Source organism: Perca flavescens, chromosome 15 (assembly GCF_004354835.1).
Source record: "Perca flavescens isolate YP-PL-M2 chromosome 15, PFLA_1.0, whole genome shotgun sequence".
Lineage (NCBI taxonomy): Eukaryota > Metazoa > Chordata > Actinopteri > Perciformes > Percidae > Perca > Perca flavescens.
The window spans coordinates 9,020,939-9,037,531 of NC_041345.1; the positions used below are offsets into that span (position 1 = coordinate 9,020,939).

The 16,593-nt window shown below is 42.6% G+C and overlaps 1 protein-coding gene across 1 annotated transcript in view; it reads right to left on the reverse strand.

Moving 5' to 3' along the window:
• Window positions 1–16,593, reverse strand: part of cacna1aa (calcium channel, voltage-dependent, P/Q type, alpha 1A subunit, a) — an 89,715-nt gene that overhangs the window by 10,940 nt on the left and 62,182 nt on the right. The window contains exons 33-43 of the mRNA XM_028599201.1: window positions 14,984–15,100; window positions 14,677–14,742; window positions 14,268–14,365; window positions 13,922–14,072; window positions 13,132–13,259; window positions 11,439–11,535; window positions 4,989–5,103; window positions 4,286–4,393; window positions 3,071–3,174; window positions 1,085–1,200; window positions 848–980 (exon numbers count right to left, since the gene is read on the reverse strand). Of these exons, the coding sequence (XP_028455002.1) occupies window positions 848–980; window positions 1,085–1,200; window positions 3,071–3,174; window positions 4,286–4,393; window positions 4,989–5,103; window positions 11,439–11,535; window positions 13,132–13,259; window positions 13,922–14,072; window positions 14,268–14,365; window positions 14,677–14,742; window positions 14,984–15,100 (1,233 nt within the window). The remainder of the gene's footprint in view (window positions 1–847; window positions 981–1,084; window positions 1,201–3,070; window positions 3,175–4,285; window positions 4,394–4,988; window positions 5,104–11,438; window positions 11,536–13,131; window positions 13,260–13,921; window positions 14,073–14,267; window positions 14,366–14,676; window positions 14,743–14,983; window positions 15,101–16,593) is intronic.

A 16,593-nucleotide genomic window follows, 5' to 3' on the forward strand; every position in this document is an offset into this window, starting at 1 on the left:
GGACTACAAGCAGAGAGGTTTAACAGCATGATGACAAAGACATGAACCACTCTGAATACAGAGGCAAAATAGACTCTGAATGAAATGTGGAAACGTACAAACGACGGAAAAATTCAGTAAAATAAAATAATTGTGTGAGGAGACAGGTTTGAGAGATGGAACTAATCAAAGAAAGGTTTAACGCCATGTCAACGCTAACTGAAAAATCAAGGCAAGAGGGACCACAGGAAATGAAAATGACCTCCTGAGTAAAAACAATAAAAGGCAATAAGGCAGTAAACATGGGACAGTATGAGCTCGTAGCTTCTCTATTTTGTTCCAAACTGGCTTCAGCTTTTACAATACTGCAGTATTTAACACAATTGTTGTTTATTTGACACTACTGGCAAGAGTGCCCTAACTATAAGCTTAAGTTAATATTGCTAATACTGATCGGACTGGAATGGAGTGTAAACACATGAAACAAGAAGCAAGCCAATGACCTGTATAACAAAATATTGCTGTATTTCTACTTTAATCTCAGTTGTAGTAAAGTGGAACACAAACCTGATGTCCTTATGTCTTCATCTAATTCATGTAACACACAGAGGTTATGGATAGAATTGCAATCAGTCACCGCATGAAGATCATAGTTCATTTTACCATTTAAGTGACCTCAATGGTTCTTTGGGAGTTAATTTGGTAGCAATGGCATGGAAGTAAAAACAAATGTTGAATGGGTCGAGTATTTGAGTACTTGTCCACACAAACTTGGTGTGTGTAAAAGATGTATTTTATTTGTATAGTGTGTGTGTGTGTGTGTGTGTGTGTGTGTGGTCCTGGGTGTGTGCATCTATGAGCTTTCTACCTGAGAGTTGGTCATGCTTCCCAGGCCATCCTCAGGGTATCCCTCAGGGCTCCAGCTGCCGACTTTCTGGGACATCTCCTGAGCACGAGCAGTCACCCATGAATGGCTCTCCGGGACCCCCCCCTCCACCGGCCTATGACACACACACAAACACACCATCACAGACACATGTTTCATAACCGGTCTGCTTACAACCACCTCCTGTAAAGTAAAACATGGCAACCACATCCAACTCACAGGCCGTTGACAGTCTCTGTTGTCTCAGGTGGAGGGAGGGCGTTGTTAAGTCCCGGACCCCCATCCTGGGTGGGGGAAGGTGGCTCCACGCGCTGAAACAGTAATGGCGTTCGATTCTGTGTAAGATATACAACATGGCCGTCGCCAGCTATCAGGCAGACTGACAGGGAAATGGAGGGAGAAGAGGCAGAGCAGGAACAGAGGGCATGTAGAGAGGGGGCTGTCGGCTGAAGCAAAGCCAGGCAATAGAGGTAATGGAAGAGGAATAAATGGGAACAAGGGACTCTTGAGCAACTAAAGCCCAGCAGCTAGCTAGAGAAAGAGATGGGTGGACTCAGAGTGCATTCTGGGATCTGGCAACCCTTTGAGGCATCCAGGTCCAGGACTAACCATTAAAGTGTTTCACAAGGTCCAATATGGAAGTTGAATTCACCCACTCAGTCTGGAGCTCAGAGTACAATCAAAAGGGAATTATCAGCAGTCAGTCATTTTCGGTTTCATCTGATGATCAGTTGTCATCTGATGATAGATATAAATACTCTAATGTTGTTTGAAAATACATTTCCAAATTAAAAAATAGAAGAAAAACATAACATGTTTTTACAGCAGGGGAGGTAGAATTGGAACCGATAAAAAGGGGAGAAATAAAAGAGGGAGGGGCCTCGTTCAAATGAGGGATGGAGGACATCATTGGCAGATAAATACTGCGACAATCCTGTGGAGGGGAACATAGCAGGTGAAATGCATGATGGGACAATGCTACATTCATTGTAATTCATATATTAGTTATCGACTGAAGAAGTTACAACGGCGCTACCTAACAACCACCTTTCGCAATGTCAAAGTGGCCATTAACCTGTTACACATGCATGTAAAAATAAAACTCCAGTGGATATCAAATGTTATCTTTCACATTCAAAATTTCCAATTTTTGAGCTTTGTGATTTTAAAATGAGTAATTGCTTTGCCTTTCCGTCCTTTCCTTTCTCTCTACCTTTATTCAAATCCAAACCTAAGGCAAACCTTCCGTCTATGTGTGCAAGCACTAAATACAATACAATGTACAACATGTAAAACACACTGAACACTTTTAGATTGTTGTGTGGTGGTATCTGCACTAATGACATTTTTTTGAATCATGAAACACTGCAGAGGTCTCTCACTGGGTGTTGCTACAACATATGGTGGCCCGATCCTGCTGCCCCCCCCCCAGTCAGGACAGACAGCAGCCTACAATTCGACAGGTGGACTGGGGAAGGGAGATGATGTACAGTATGTGTTAAGGGAGAGAAAAGATACTCAAATACTAAGATGAAATACAGCTAAATGAATGTGGAGGGTGGTCACCTCTGTCATTGACCTGAATTAAGGATGCAGAAATATCATGATGCAAATCTATCAGTCCAAGGTTACAAGCATAGGTGATGGGGAGTGAGGAGGAACAGTATCTTTACAAGCATTCGACACAGGAAAGAATCGAGCTCAGCGAAGGGAGCCATTAGGAGTGCTCCAATGATGCTCAGGCATGGGCACCTTAGGGGCTGTGACAACACTTCAGCTTGCTTCAAACCAAACGCAGCAGGCTTATAAACAGCTAAATAACTGCAACACCTTGATGTAATTCATCTGCTTAATAAGCAATTAAAATTTTGTGAAAGGTATATTACATGAATTATGTTTGCATTGTTTCTGCCAATGCTAAAATGACTGTAAAAGCAAGAAGTAGCTAACCTTGCCCAGCAGATGGCAGCACTGTTCTGGGTGTTAGAGAATGTGATCGCATTAGATGGCAAATTGTTGTATTCACCCAGTTAGGTGACTGAATAAGGACTATTCCCTGGATCTGGACAGAGGTTGTCACAGCCCAGGCTTATATGAGTGGGACTACAGTCCTGCAGGCTTGAGTTCAGTGCGTCAGTCTGCCTTTGACTTTAAAGGGTTTGCGGCAGGTAGAGTAGAGTGCTATTCTCCTTTAGACAGCAGTACCTGCTCATCCCGAAGAGCCTGCGAGCGCTTGATCTTGCTCTGCCGGTAGTACTCCATGATCATCATAGCAGCATAGATTTTCCCCACTGTCAGGTCTGTGGCTGCTGAGAGAATGACAAGTTACCCTGCAAGATTAGACCTTTTGGTATGGACCCTGAGCGCGAGGAATGGTAGAAAGGGGTGAGGCATGCACACAAACAGAGAAACATCTCACACACACACAACATTGAGCAAATAGTCTTTTCACAGACAGACTGATACTTTTTTTCTTCTTCTTCTTTTTTTTTTTTTTTTTAAAAACGCTTTTTACTTTAGTTTAACTTTTATATAGCATTAATATTTTTCACAGGTAAAATCTTGCAATCAAAGCATCTCATTGCAATATAGATCAAACAAAATTCAGTCGCTCCAGGAATCTGCAATCATGAGATCGCAAGAATCAACACAAATTTAACCAAGTCATAAAGAAAAGAAAAGAAATCAAAATAAAATCTGTGATATATAGACTGTTAATGACTTTCTTTGACTTGGTTGCAAATGTAATGCTCAAATACACAATACATTTTGATAGCAAATCTCATGCATTTCACAAACTAAAGCAACCACTGTAACATGCAACCCGTGCATTAGCACATGTGCATTTGTTCTTGGTGTAATAACACTAACAATATACAGTAAGTTCTATTAAGCACAGCCAGCCATCTAGTGCACACAGCTGACCGCCCCTGAAGTGAAAAGACGTCTATAGAGAGTTGATCTATAGTGAGGCACCCTCTGATCTCAGGCACAGAGAGGTAGAGAGGTGGAGAAGTGTTGGGGTTTGGTGGTGGCTCTATGCTGGTGAGTTGGTTTATCTAGCTGAAAGAAGGTACCAGAGTTAGGGTATTGTGTGTGTGTGTGTGTGTGTGTGTGTGTGTGTGTGTGTGTGTGTGTGTGTGTGTATTCTTCTGTGTCTACCATGCAGCCTGTGCTTTGTGAGTGCTTCTGTCTTTCTTCATGTCCACATAATTACGTCTTGATAGATCTAAGGTTTATGGGTGTGGATGTGCGGGGTAATGTGCCAGCAGTATCAGAGGGTGCAGCAGTGAGAGAGACTGGCTGAGAGAAGCGGTCCTTCAGGTGGCGTGAAGAGAAAACAACGTTGGAGCACTGGGCGGCACAGGGTGGCTGCATCCAAGCCACATTGCTGCGCCGGCACAACACTCTGCAACTTACACTTGTGTGGCGTAACCAGCAAATCCAGAGTCTTTTGGGAGAGGTTGGGCCAGATTGCCATCATCTCTTTCCTCAGCTCTGCGTCCATCTGGTGCTTGTCAACACCACCTAAGCAGATTCAACAAACACGCGCATGCACATACATACAGATACATACATACGCACATATATAGATACACGGACATCCATGCCCAAGTATATGGACACACAAAAATTCAGACACATGAAGATGCACACGAAGATGTGTACACAAGTTTAGTCATACACACACATACACAAGTGCACAAAAACCATTCACGCCCATTCAGATTGATACAAAAAGGTATAAGAGAGGATGAAAAACAAAGACAAACAAACAGAAGAAGATTTTTATTAGTATGGTTATAATAATTGCCATTATCAAATCATAACTGCACTGAAAATGGCGTCACTTGGTGTTTTTAAGCAGAAGTAATAGAACCACATTCCCACAGGATCTCAACCTTCAGCTTCACACACACACACACACAACATGCACACACAGGATCTACCGCCATAGAAATCACGCTGTACTTAAGACACAGTAGGAGAAGCGTCAGGAAGAGCTGAAGGTTTCTGGGTTCAGCACAGAAAAAGCAGACAGCACTGCACTACAGGAGAAATAAGAAAAAGGAGAAGACAGCATGTGAAAATTGGAGCAAAGGAGGTAAGAGGGATTCCAAACCTTCCGTACCCTTGGCGATCTTGATGTCCAGTGCTGTGCGGATCAAGGCCATGAGAGTGGAGTTGAAGTGGACCGTGTTGTCATCAGCCACAGGCAGGTCCATACGGAGCAGTCTCTGTGGGAGAGCCAATCAGGGTGAGTGGTGAGAAAATTGGGAAGTAAGTGGGGTAGCATGTATGTGGAACCTCCAGGTGACAACGGGGAGGGGCATTGAGTCGGTGGCAGGAAGGGGAGGGGAGTAGGGAGAAGGGAGGGGTTTGGGTAAAGGAGGTTGAAGGAGCTGTGCATAGCATCTGAAACTGACTCTGTCTGTCTGTAACAAATGGCTCAGACTCAGCTACAGTGTCAAATTAGGCATATTTGATATTCAGTGCTGCGGTGACATCAAATTCACATGTAGGAATTCACAGATTTTAATCTGTTTTGTCATATGAGAGAACCTGTGAGTGCAAAGGTATTACAAAAGAACTTTTTTCCCCCAGATTTGTCTCTCGACTTACATATTAATTTATTTACCTAATTGTAAGGTTATCTATATATGTTTGTTGACATCCAAAAGATACGGTGGCCGACAGGGGCAAACGCCCTGCAACTTCAGAAAACACATGCAAATAGACAAAACACAAGCAAATTAAGAAAACAACTTCATTAATTTGACAACACATGCGCAGCATTCCGCAAACGCGCTGCATACACACAACACAACCAAATAAATAAACGCGATCCGAATAAAAAACGATGCAAAAAGAAAAGCACACAAACCCCAAAAACAAATGCAACAAAAAAACGCTGCATCCAGATTCCACAACGGAAGTTCTCCAATCCACTAGAGGGAACAGCTAAACCCTTTTCTGCCTTTTTATTAGAGTCGGGTATGGCTGCATAGTAAAAAGAGAACTCCTGTCTCATGCCCTTATTAATAACGTAATATAATATATTAGTAATATACAGTCTATGCTCCGGGAAGTTTGGGGTCCCCTGCTGGAACTGCTCCCCCCGCGACCCGACACCGGATAAGCGGACGAAGATGGATGGATGGATGGAGTCTATGCTCCCGTCTCAGCTGGGAGGCTGGTGCCGTGCTCCCTGTTTAGTAAACCAGCCAATTTACCGTGGGATTTATCAAACTGAATAAATCCCGCCTGCACATAAAGACAAAACTGCTTTGCTTGCTCCATCGTGTTGTAAGTAAGACATCTGCTGAAAAAGTTATTGTATTCATTAGCATGATTGCCGTACTGTTTAGTTCCAAAACATCCAAAACACCAAAGGAAGATGAGCCGACCAAACGCGAGCTTTTATTTTGAAAAGTCGAAGCTCGAGCACGGCCCCAGCCTCCCGGCTGAGACGGGAGCATAGACTGTATATTATTACTAATATATTATATTATGTTATTAATAAGGGCATGAGACAGGAGTTCTCTTTTTACTATGCAGCCATACCCGACTCTAATAAAAAGGCAGAAAAGGGGTCATAAATCCAGCTGATTAGCTGTTCCCTCTAGAGGTCTGGAGAACTTCCGTTGTGGAATCTGGATGCAGCGTTTTGTTGTTGCATTTGTTTTCGGGGTTTGTGTGCTTTTCTTTTTTGCATTGTTTTTTATTCGCATCGCGTTCATGTATTTGGTTGTGTTGTGTGTATTTGCATCGCGTTTGTTGAATGCTGCGCGTGTGTTGTCAAATTAATGAAGTTGCTTTTCTTTTTGCATCGTTTTTTAATTGCAGCGCGTTTGTATATTTGGTTGTGTTGTGTGTATATGCAGCGCGTTTGCTGAATGCTGCGCATGTGTTGTCAAATTAATGAAGTTGTTTTCTTAATTTGCTTGTGTTTTGTCTATTTACATGTGTTTTCTGAAGTTGCAGGGCGTTTGCCCCTGTCGGCCACCGTAAAAAGACCTCACAGGTTGGTTAAACTGTCAAACGTGAGCCTTAAAAGAAGAAATGACAGGCTGAGCAGCAGCTACTATGACCCAGAGCTCCCTCTAGGGGTTTGGAGGTTCACAGTAAAAACAACAGAGATCGGATGATAAACCAATAAACCAAAAGCAACCAAGGGACCAATCTAAGGAAGGGCGACACTTTGGTTTTCGTTTATTGGTTTGATCCTTTATAGATCTTGTTGGTTTATAATTGAAACAGACAATACAAAGACACACACCAACTCAAAGATGACGTTGGTGTGTGTTTGGTGACAGAAGACGGCGACAACCCAGAGATGCGGCATGCCCCCCATCCTGATTTTATTATTCTCTTTTCCCCCAAACCCTTCTTGCACATCCCACCCTCATGCAACATGCACAGGCAATATGCCTCTCAGGACAAGCAGCTGCACAGCCGTACACAGAAAGCATCCTTTGTTGGCGACATTAAAATGAGTTTGTGAGTTGTTTTAACGTTGGCTGTTATTGAAGAGAATAAGTCAATTTGAAGACAACAGGGCTCGGCTGAAATAATAGAGCGACTAGCTCTATCGCTAATTATCTGATGTCTAATTTGTGAAAAATGGGCACAGACTTGGAGGGTTAATAGGTGAGAGAGAGCAGCATTCTGTGGAAAAAGAAAGAAGAAAACTGAAAATGGCCACCATGGAAGTGTTGTTTTGGTGCTAAGATGCTAAATGATCGTTCAGGCAAGCATAATCCAGGTATATGTAGGAAATATGAGGTGAAAAGAAATATTTCTTCTGCCAGAAAATAGATATGATAAGAGTTGAAAGGGAAGGCTTAAGGGAGAAAGATGATAGAGAAATAAAAATCAATAGGTTAATAGGTTATGAGCTGGAGCGTGTAAAGAGAAAAAGTGACCAAAAATAGACAAAGAAAAGAAAAAACTATGCAACGAAAAAAGGAAAGAAACATCACCACACTTAGTTGGCTGTGTCTCTAAGAAAGCGGTCCTGCCTGAAGGCTCTGCCATCTCTCTTAAGGACAGAGAAGATCGAAGGTTAAAAGCAGTGGCGCAAGATGGGTCATTGTTCTGTGGACTGGATGGAAGGTCAAAGGTAAGGTTTGGATTTCTCTCATTGGCAAGGTGCTTAGGGAAAGTGGTAAGGGAGGTACGGCATAAACACAGATGGCTTCTGGAAGTCTTCCAGAAGTAATTATCAAAGGGTATGTTAGGTTGATGGGCAGGGGGATTGAGGGTCCAACTTTTAGTTCAGGAAGGAGGCTTTTAGGACAAATGTTGAATAGGAAAAGGAGAGAAAGAGAGCATTGATTGTAAGGTTGGGATTAAAAATAAAAACACGAGAAAGAGGCAGAGCTATAGGTGCAAGAACCTGGGTCAAATGTAACGTGATGAATCATGACTTCGCGTAAACATACACGCCACTTTCTAAAGTCACGTGGCGAGTTATCGCGAGGCTACGTGTTATCGCGAGGCTACGGTTGGGTTGATGAAATGTCACAGGCGGGTTGTGTTTAGGAAAAGAAGAACCGGTTGGGTTTAGGAAAAGAAGAACGGGGTTGGGTTTAGGAAAAGAAGAACGGGGTTGGGTTTAGGAAAAGAACAAACGTGGAAAGGAAACATCACACGTGGGACACGAAGGAAAACATCACACACGGGACACGATCCCCGCTCTCCTGGGTGAAAGTCCTGTGTTTTACCCATCCTCCACCCCAACCAGCCTCCGCGGATTTTCACCCTTTCATACTACTCGCTACAGCGTCAATTCACACGCAATCGCAATGTAATGTAAGTCAATGGAGGCCAAACGGCATAGATAAACACGCTAAAAACACGCTATGCGTCTTGATAACACGCCAACAATGGCATTCAAATTGACGTGTCATACATACACCACTTCATGAGATCAGTCTGGTCAAATAACACATTTTAGTCCACACGGGTAACAACCTGTTTTTTGTGTAATCAAATGGAGATAATAGATGGAGATTTCTTTTTAAGACAATAATCTTAGACTGTAAATATAAAGTAGCCTAAAAAATTAAGTTTGGTATACCATTCCTTGAATGGGAAACCTCTTACATTATAAATTGTACTTGTATTTAAGTCCCATCCACATGGATATATTATAAAATGTCAGTAATATTTGCCCCAGGTCTGCTGGATAAAGAGAAGGGAGTTGGATCAAGCAATGGTTAGCGATGGAGTGATCTCCTGTGCCTACAGGCTGTTTGGCCGGCTGCCCCCTGAGGCTCACAGTGATCTGCCAATGATGCGTCATGAGACTGTCATGTTGATCACAAGACGTGTTAAAGGAACATGTGGTAACATAAAGGTAAATTTGTTGTTATCATTCTGTATATTTCTATTCTGATAACATTTTGTGTACGATTAATTGTGTCTGTGCTAACTATATGACAGACAGGGGTCTGTGCATGGGGTTGGTGGTGGTGGTGATTATAGGCCATGCAAAAGGCAGGTGAGGGAGTGTATATGTGTGGGGATGGGAGCATTATGCAGAGATGAGGGGGGGGGGCTGGAAACAGAATAGAACTGCATTGACGACAGAACCAAAGGACAAAGAGAAGATTGGACTTGCAGATAGAAAAGGCTGCTCGGGGGCTTGGAGCTGCTACATGAAGGGTGACAGAAAAAGAACTGCTTCTGTATGGCAACCAAAGGCTCTCTGAGGGAAACACATCACTGAGACAAGCCCTTCTGCTCTCTCTACCATTGGAAATAACAGATATCTGTGTGTAGGTTGATATGACTTAAGTCTGTGTTTGTGTGCACGTGTGTGTGTGTGTGTGTCTGCCCCATCCACAGGACGGAACGAGTCAGAGGACGTAAGTCTAGCGGACCTTCCAAGCCCTGCTGCACACGCATGCTTCTGTGTAAGAGTGCGTGTGTCTACATGTGTGAAATGTTGGTCTAATTAATTAATATCTTTAATGTTTTTGTACTTAAATGTTTGAATAATTGCATTCATGTATACACTTACTACCATCACTTTACTTGAAGAACAATATGACACTATTGATTATTATGTGCATGGCTGCTTTTGCATGTTTGTGTACGTGAGCTTGTGTGTCTATCGTACACGGTGCAAACGAGCTGAGAAGGTCCCTCTTTTCGTCCCCTCCCGTGGATACCCACCCCTGCCTAACCATTCACCCTAATTGTCTTGCTACCTCCACCCACCCATCCCACACCACCACACAACGCCACAACACGGACCAGCCCACCCCCACTTTCCACGAAAAGAAACAATAACAGAACTAAAGAAACAATGACACTAAAGTTTACACCACGTTGAGCGCTTAAATCCCTGGCCCCTCCCTTTTGGACCCCCACCTCCCAAAAAACCAAAAAAAAAAACCCGACACCCATAGGAGATTAGGGTGATGATGGGGTCCTTTCTGACCTTGTAGGCCACCCGTGCTGGACACCTCTTCCCGAGGCCTAGTGGAGGACACATGTGCCTCAGCATGTCATACATTTCCCTGCAACTGATCCTGCCACTGCATCATCAGCCATCACCCCGTTAACAAAAGCACAAAAAAGGGAGAGATGGAGGAAGGAAGTGGGAGAAAAAAAAGATGCAGTGAGAGAGAGATTGAGGAGACGATTGATTAGAGGATGGAGTTGAAAAGAGAAAAGAGAATCACAGTGTCAGAGATTGAGAGAGAAAAGGGGAGGAAGAGAGAGAAAGACCAAAACAAAGTAAAAGAACAACAGAAAGACAAGGTTATTGGGCTGATTTGGAAAGACTGTGGCCATGTGGCTTTTCTGTGATCTTAAGTACTCTCTAACAGTTTGTCATGTCAAAAAAGAGAGGGAGTAAATGACAGAGGGAAGGGAGACAACAGGAGGATTGGAATTTGAGAAGTAAATGTTCTCTTGTAGTATCAGAAGACAATTCTGTATAAGCAGGAAAAAGGCATGTGTGTGTGTGTGTGTGTGTGTGTGTGTGTGTGTGTGTGTGTGTGTGTGTGTGTGTGTGTGTGTGTGATTGCACAGACGAGCAAGGCAGAGCTTGACAGCAGGCACCAAGCTGCTGCTGCTGCTGCTGCTCGGACGAGGAGAGAGGGGAGGAGGAGGAGGAAGGGGTGTCAATGCAGTTTCTGTCTTTCCCCCAACCCCCAAAAAACCAAGAACAATGCAACACTACAGTGAGCAACCGTAGCTTGCTACATTATAGCCATGGCCTCATGCAAAAGAAAAGAATATTCAGAAAAGAATATATTTAAAAAAAAAAAAAAAAAAAAAAAAAAAAAAAAAAAAAAGATTCATTTTATAATGTGCAAAAATGTCTTAATGTGTGTGTGTTTTTTTTTTTTTTTTTTCATTTCACATGCTTCTCTGGGTGTCTGCATTGTCCCGCACATTCTCTCAGCAGTTCAGAATGCAAGTAGATAATGGTGGAAAATAAGTTGTAAAATTGAAATGAAAAAGAAGAAAATAAATAAAAGCGGCATTCACTCCATTCCTGGATGCTGTGGCTAGCATGTGTGGTTGAGATATTTTGTTTGAATGGAAGTCAAACCTTGCAGGCCACCCTATGGGGGCATTTCTTGCCTAAGCCGAGAGGCGGGTCGATAACTCGTAATAAACTGTACATGTCCTTATAATGAATGCGACCGCTGCAAGAAGAATACAGGGTAGTTAAGAAACACACAACAGGAAAAACACACACACACACACACATCCAGAAAGAAAAGAGAACATTGGGAGGAAGAGCACAAGATTGACAAGTACACAGTATCTGGAAATACTTTACAACATGTTGACTGTTAATAACAGAGTCTGTAGACACATCTGCACCTGAATGCACCTATGCAAACTCTACACACACTCTACAAACTTCACTGCATACCACACATTGTTAAATGTGGTCCTTAGCACTACCAATACAGTTCCCAAAATCCTCCTTTATTCTGTTGTTTTATTTTTCTCTCACTCCTCATCCTTAGTTTGACATCCCTTTCCTTCCTCTCTCCAGTCCAACCCCCAACTGGATGTGTGCACAATGTAATTACAGCAAGAAATTGTAAACAGAAGTAGAGAAGCATGTGCTTGGAAAACAGCTAAATGCTTAATAGCTGCTTGTGGTGTGTAGATCCCCTCCCTCTTAAATATGTGTTCAATGGCAGCCAAGTTTCTTTGTTCGCTGTCTTCCGATTCCTGTGCAGCGGTGTCCGTGTCATATTAAGTAAGGTGGGGTTAAAATTAGCATGTTAGTTACAAGGAAGGGGACATTGTCACAATATGCAGCAAAGGTATCTGGTTATCTTTTATACATTTTGTATACATTTCTAAAAATTTTCTGTTGATTTCTAAGGCATACAAACCATGACGTTTAGCCTTTGATAACCTGCAATTACTATTTAAATCTCACTCCTTCGTTTTTTACGAACACTGTTTTCATCCTTATTGTAATCTTTTCTTCAACTCTCCTGTACATTTGATTATTATTATCACACTTTCCCTGTTTAGAGCAGTGCAGTCTACAGGACAGCATGAGGGCAACACACAGGCACTGGAATACAGATACCATGAAACGTAGCAGGTCTACAGTAGACACTCTGACTACAGAGTCGGACAAGGGAGCTTTGTTTGGAGTGCAGACGTTGCCACTTTAAGTTTTTTTTTTTAGCAGTATGCAGATTCCAGAAGAGGGAAACGGTTTGGGAAAGGGGTCGGAGATATTTCAGGACACTTTACAGAAAAGAGGAGGAAGAGGAGGAGGAGGAGGAGGAGGAGGGAGGGGTTGTACGGTGTTAGAGAGATAACCAGATGCCAGATGAGGTTATGCTCAGATCCGTTACAGCCCCCTTGCAGACCTTTCGCTAGGAAATTCTGTTCTAGTAACCAGTTGACACTCGTGCTTTGTTCATTTTCTGTCTATTTCCAGATCATTTGAAACGGCGTGTGCTGATGTTGTACACAGTTTGAAATTTTTTTTACAGCATTGTTGAGAAGTTAACAATTTCATTGCTAACTTGGCTCTGTGTGTGAGCATTATAACAAGCACAAGAAATATACAGGTCTTAAGAAATGTATTGGTGGATTTATGTGGACTACTGGTGCATACACAAACTGAAATGTGATACGTTTTTGAATATCACTTTTGTTTTCACTTCGTTATTAACTAATCATAAAAGGTGTATCATGTCAGTGTCAGGGCCTGCCAAATTACTGTTGTGTGTACGCATGTATGTATGCACGTTACCACTCACCAGGCAGCAGGATCATACTCGGCCCATATCCTGACATACTCATCCAGGTGGTGAGGTCCCAGTATGGATGAATCTCTCGTCAGGTACTCAAAGTTGTCCATGATGACGGCTACAAACAGATTCAGCATCTACACATAAACACACAAGTAGAAAAGTTAAACCTGTTATCTGACAAATAGAGCCACTTAAAACTGATTTAAAAGGCCCAGTGTGTGACGTGTTTAGTTGTTCATTATCAAAATCTGTGTTGCCCGTTTACAAACTTGTCCTTTTTCTTGAATATTTACCACCACCATCAATTCCAAGTATTCCTTTTGGCTTGATATTTTACATTTACATTCGCATGCGCTGGGGTAGATGCTCCATATTCATGACCCATCTTGAAATACATTAGCCGGTAAGGGACATACAGGATATACTGCTCCGCCTTTCGCGTTTTCGCTGTCACATGATAAACTCACAGGTGCTGCTAATGCTGCTAATGGGTAGCGTAGCTTCCCGGCCCCGTAAAATTTGAAGAAGGAAACATGCAGGATCTGGTGGCTTTGTGCAGATGAGGAAAGTCAAGCTAGTGTTGTAAATTACCGTTCTGCCTTCTAGTGGATCTTCTTTTAGTTTTTATGTTTAAAATTGTGTTTTAATTTGTTTCAAATTGACTGGTGAAGTAAGTTTTTTATTTTTTTTTATTTGACCATATGGCCTTTGTTTGGTACATTCCGAATAAAATATGGCGGTTAGTCGAATCGAATCGTAAATTTGCAGGAGTGTGACACCCCTAGTATGTACTCACCAAGAATGAACAGAAGAAGATGAAGGAGACAAAGTACAGGTAAGCAAACTGGCTGCCACACTCTGGTTCTGGATTCCCTGCCAGGGGGTCACACTCCTTGGTCCCCAAACACGACAGCATGATCTCGTGCCACGCCTCTCCCGTTGCACTCCTAAAACACACACAAAAAAACTTTCTTGATTTATGAAGGACTTGGAGTTTAATGCATGCCAGTTTTCAGGTGGTTGGTCAATAGTCCTATAAATAACACACACACACACACACACACACACACACACACACACACACACACACACACACACACACACACACACACACACACACACACACACACACACACGCACACCTGAAGAGCAGCATGAGAGCCTGTACGAAGGTCCTGAAGTTGTTGTGCTGGTTGATGGCGCTCTCTCCTTCTTCTTCAATAGCGATATTCCCAAACAGCTGTTGAACGCAATCATACTGTTAACACTGGACACCAGACTACAGCCGTTCATCGATGACCTTTCGGGCTTTCTTTGCCATTAAAACAGGGCCTATGATTTGAACACTCTAAAACCTTTCCTGCACAAATACCACTTCCATAATCCTCCTCCTCTCATTATGCACCAAATCTTTATGACCATTATAATCGTCCTCATTCTCCTTCCCTTCATCATCCTCCTCCCCCTCCTCATCATCATTATCCTACAATATATATATTTAATGTATCCCAAAAGCACTACAGCAATTTTTGGGTCAAGGCTCTCACTCACCTGCATCCCAATGATGGCGTAAATGAAGAACAGCATGGCAATAAGAAGGCAGACATAAGGCAGTGCCTGAGGAAAGACATATTAATCGTTTGGTATTAAGTTTGATACATATGAGTGCACTGTGCATGGTATATGAGACTGCACCTGGGCATTGTCTATGTATATTAACACAATAGTGGATATGTGTAATTCTTTAAAATGTACAAATGTGAATGCATGTTATTTGTGTGTGTGTGTGTGTGTGTGTGTGTGTGTGTGTGTGTGTGTGTGTGTGTGTGTGTGTTATGCTGTCTAACTGGGTGTCAACCTTGAAGGACTGAACGAAGGTCCAGAGCAAGATGCGGATGGTTTCTCCCTGCCTCAGCAGCTTGATGAGACGAGCTGCCCTGAACAGCCTCAGGAAACTTAGGTTGATGAAATTATTCTACAGTACAGCCATAATATAATCACAGAGAAAGAGAAAAAGAGACAGGGAGAGGAGGGGTGTAGAGTTGAATTTAGGAAAGGAAACAATAGAGAAAGGTGAAAGAGGGTGAAAGGAGGATAGAAGGATTTGGGGTTGGAGTAAAGGGAAAGAGTAGTTAGTTGTAGTACAAAGTCTGCAAACTATTTTCCTTAGACAACCAAAACATAAAAAATGAGAGGAAAAAACAGTCAAACCCAAACTGAGGGAGATTCAAACTCAAATCAGAGAATCAGGAGCCAAACAAGGCAAAGCAAACCAAAGTCAAATCAGCAAGGCTCCAACAAGCTTTTCATATCCAAGTTATACAAAGTAAGACAAAACCAAACAAAACAACACAGGGGAAAAGGTAATCATCCAAATCTAACCAGTTTCATCCAATTGGGTTACTATGTAGTAATTGTGGAAGGAATGGTGAGTAGTTAAAAGTGCAGGGACGTCAGGACGTTTCCTTGGTAAGACAACCAAATGCACTAATTCTCTCAAGGCAAAATATGCAATATATTAAAATGAAGCAAGCCCACAGCATGCAGATGTACACTGACACAAGGCAAACCGGTGAAGCTAAAGACAGCCGATGCACCATCCAATAGGATTGGCTGCCAAAGTCCTGTGACGTTATGTGGTGATGTCACAGACAAATAAGAGCAAGTGGGCGGTTAAATGACCAACTAAGGTCATTCCATCTTAAGTGAATTCCTTTAAGTTCATATATTTTCAGTCGCACCAGTATGATTGTGTGCCTTACCAACTGAGTTTATATGTGGCAATTAAACTTGATTTTCTGAACTTGAGTTTTATTGTTTTTAAATAACAAAATCTTACCATCAATTTATGTCAAATCTCTGATACAGAGTTCTTTGACCATGTATCACAGTAAAGAACAAAAGATGAGCAATTCAGGTAGCCTGGTCCTACCAGACTCTGGTACATTTCATTTGTACAGAGAGTCTGGCCACTCTCCATTAACAAGTGTTAACTTCCTTGAAGGCGGGTACTCTGTTGAAGTTTAAAACTATTGGATCTGCCCAGAGCCACTCTGGATCTGCCATAACCAATCGCTAACGTTTGGTCGTGACGTCGGCTTAACATGCGCCTTAGCCACTCCTTCACCACTAACGGAGTGAGCTGGAAACTCAAACTTTTCCCAAACCCTGTGGGGAGGAGGGCCACGACATCATGGCCACCGCTCGCATCTTTCTTCGCCGCCATTACGGAACTACAACTCAAACTAGCGCACGGCCTCAACGTCATTGTTCTCTGCCACTTCCTCTGTTCGCTGATTGGACCGCCAAAAATTTTGCTGGAGAAAACCCAAGAATATACCGCAAACCCAGACGTAGAACTGAAGGGAAATGAAAATTGAGCGTAAGTACTTTTCAAGTGAGTTGAAGTGAGACTTGAAGTGCTCAAAAGGGATTGGCAGCAGGCACATGCAGGTTCCGTCTACAATA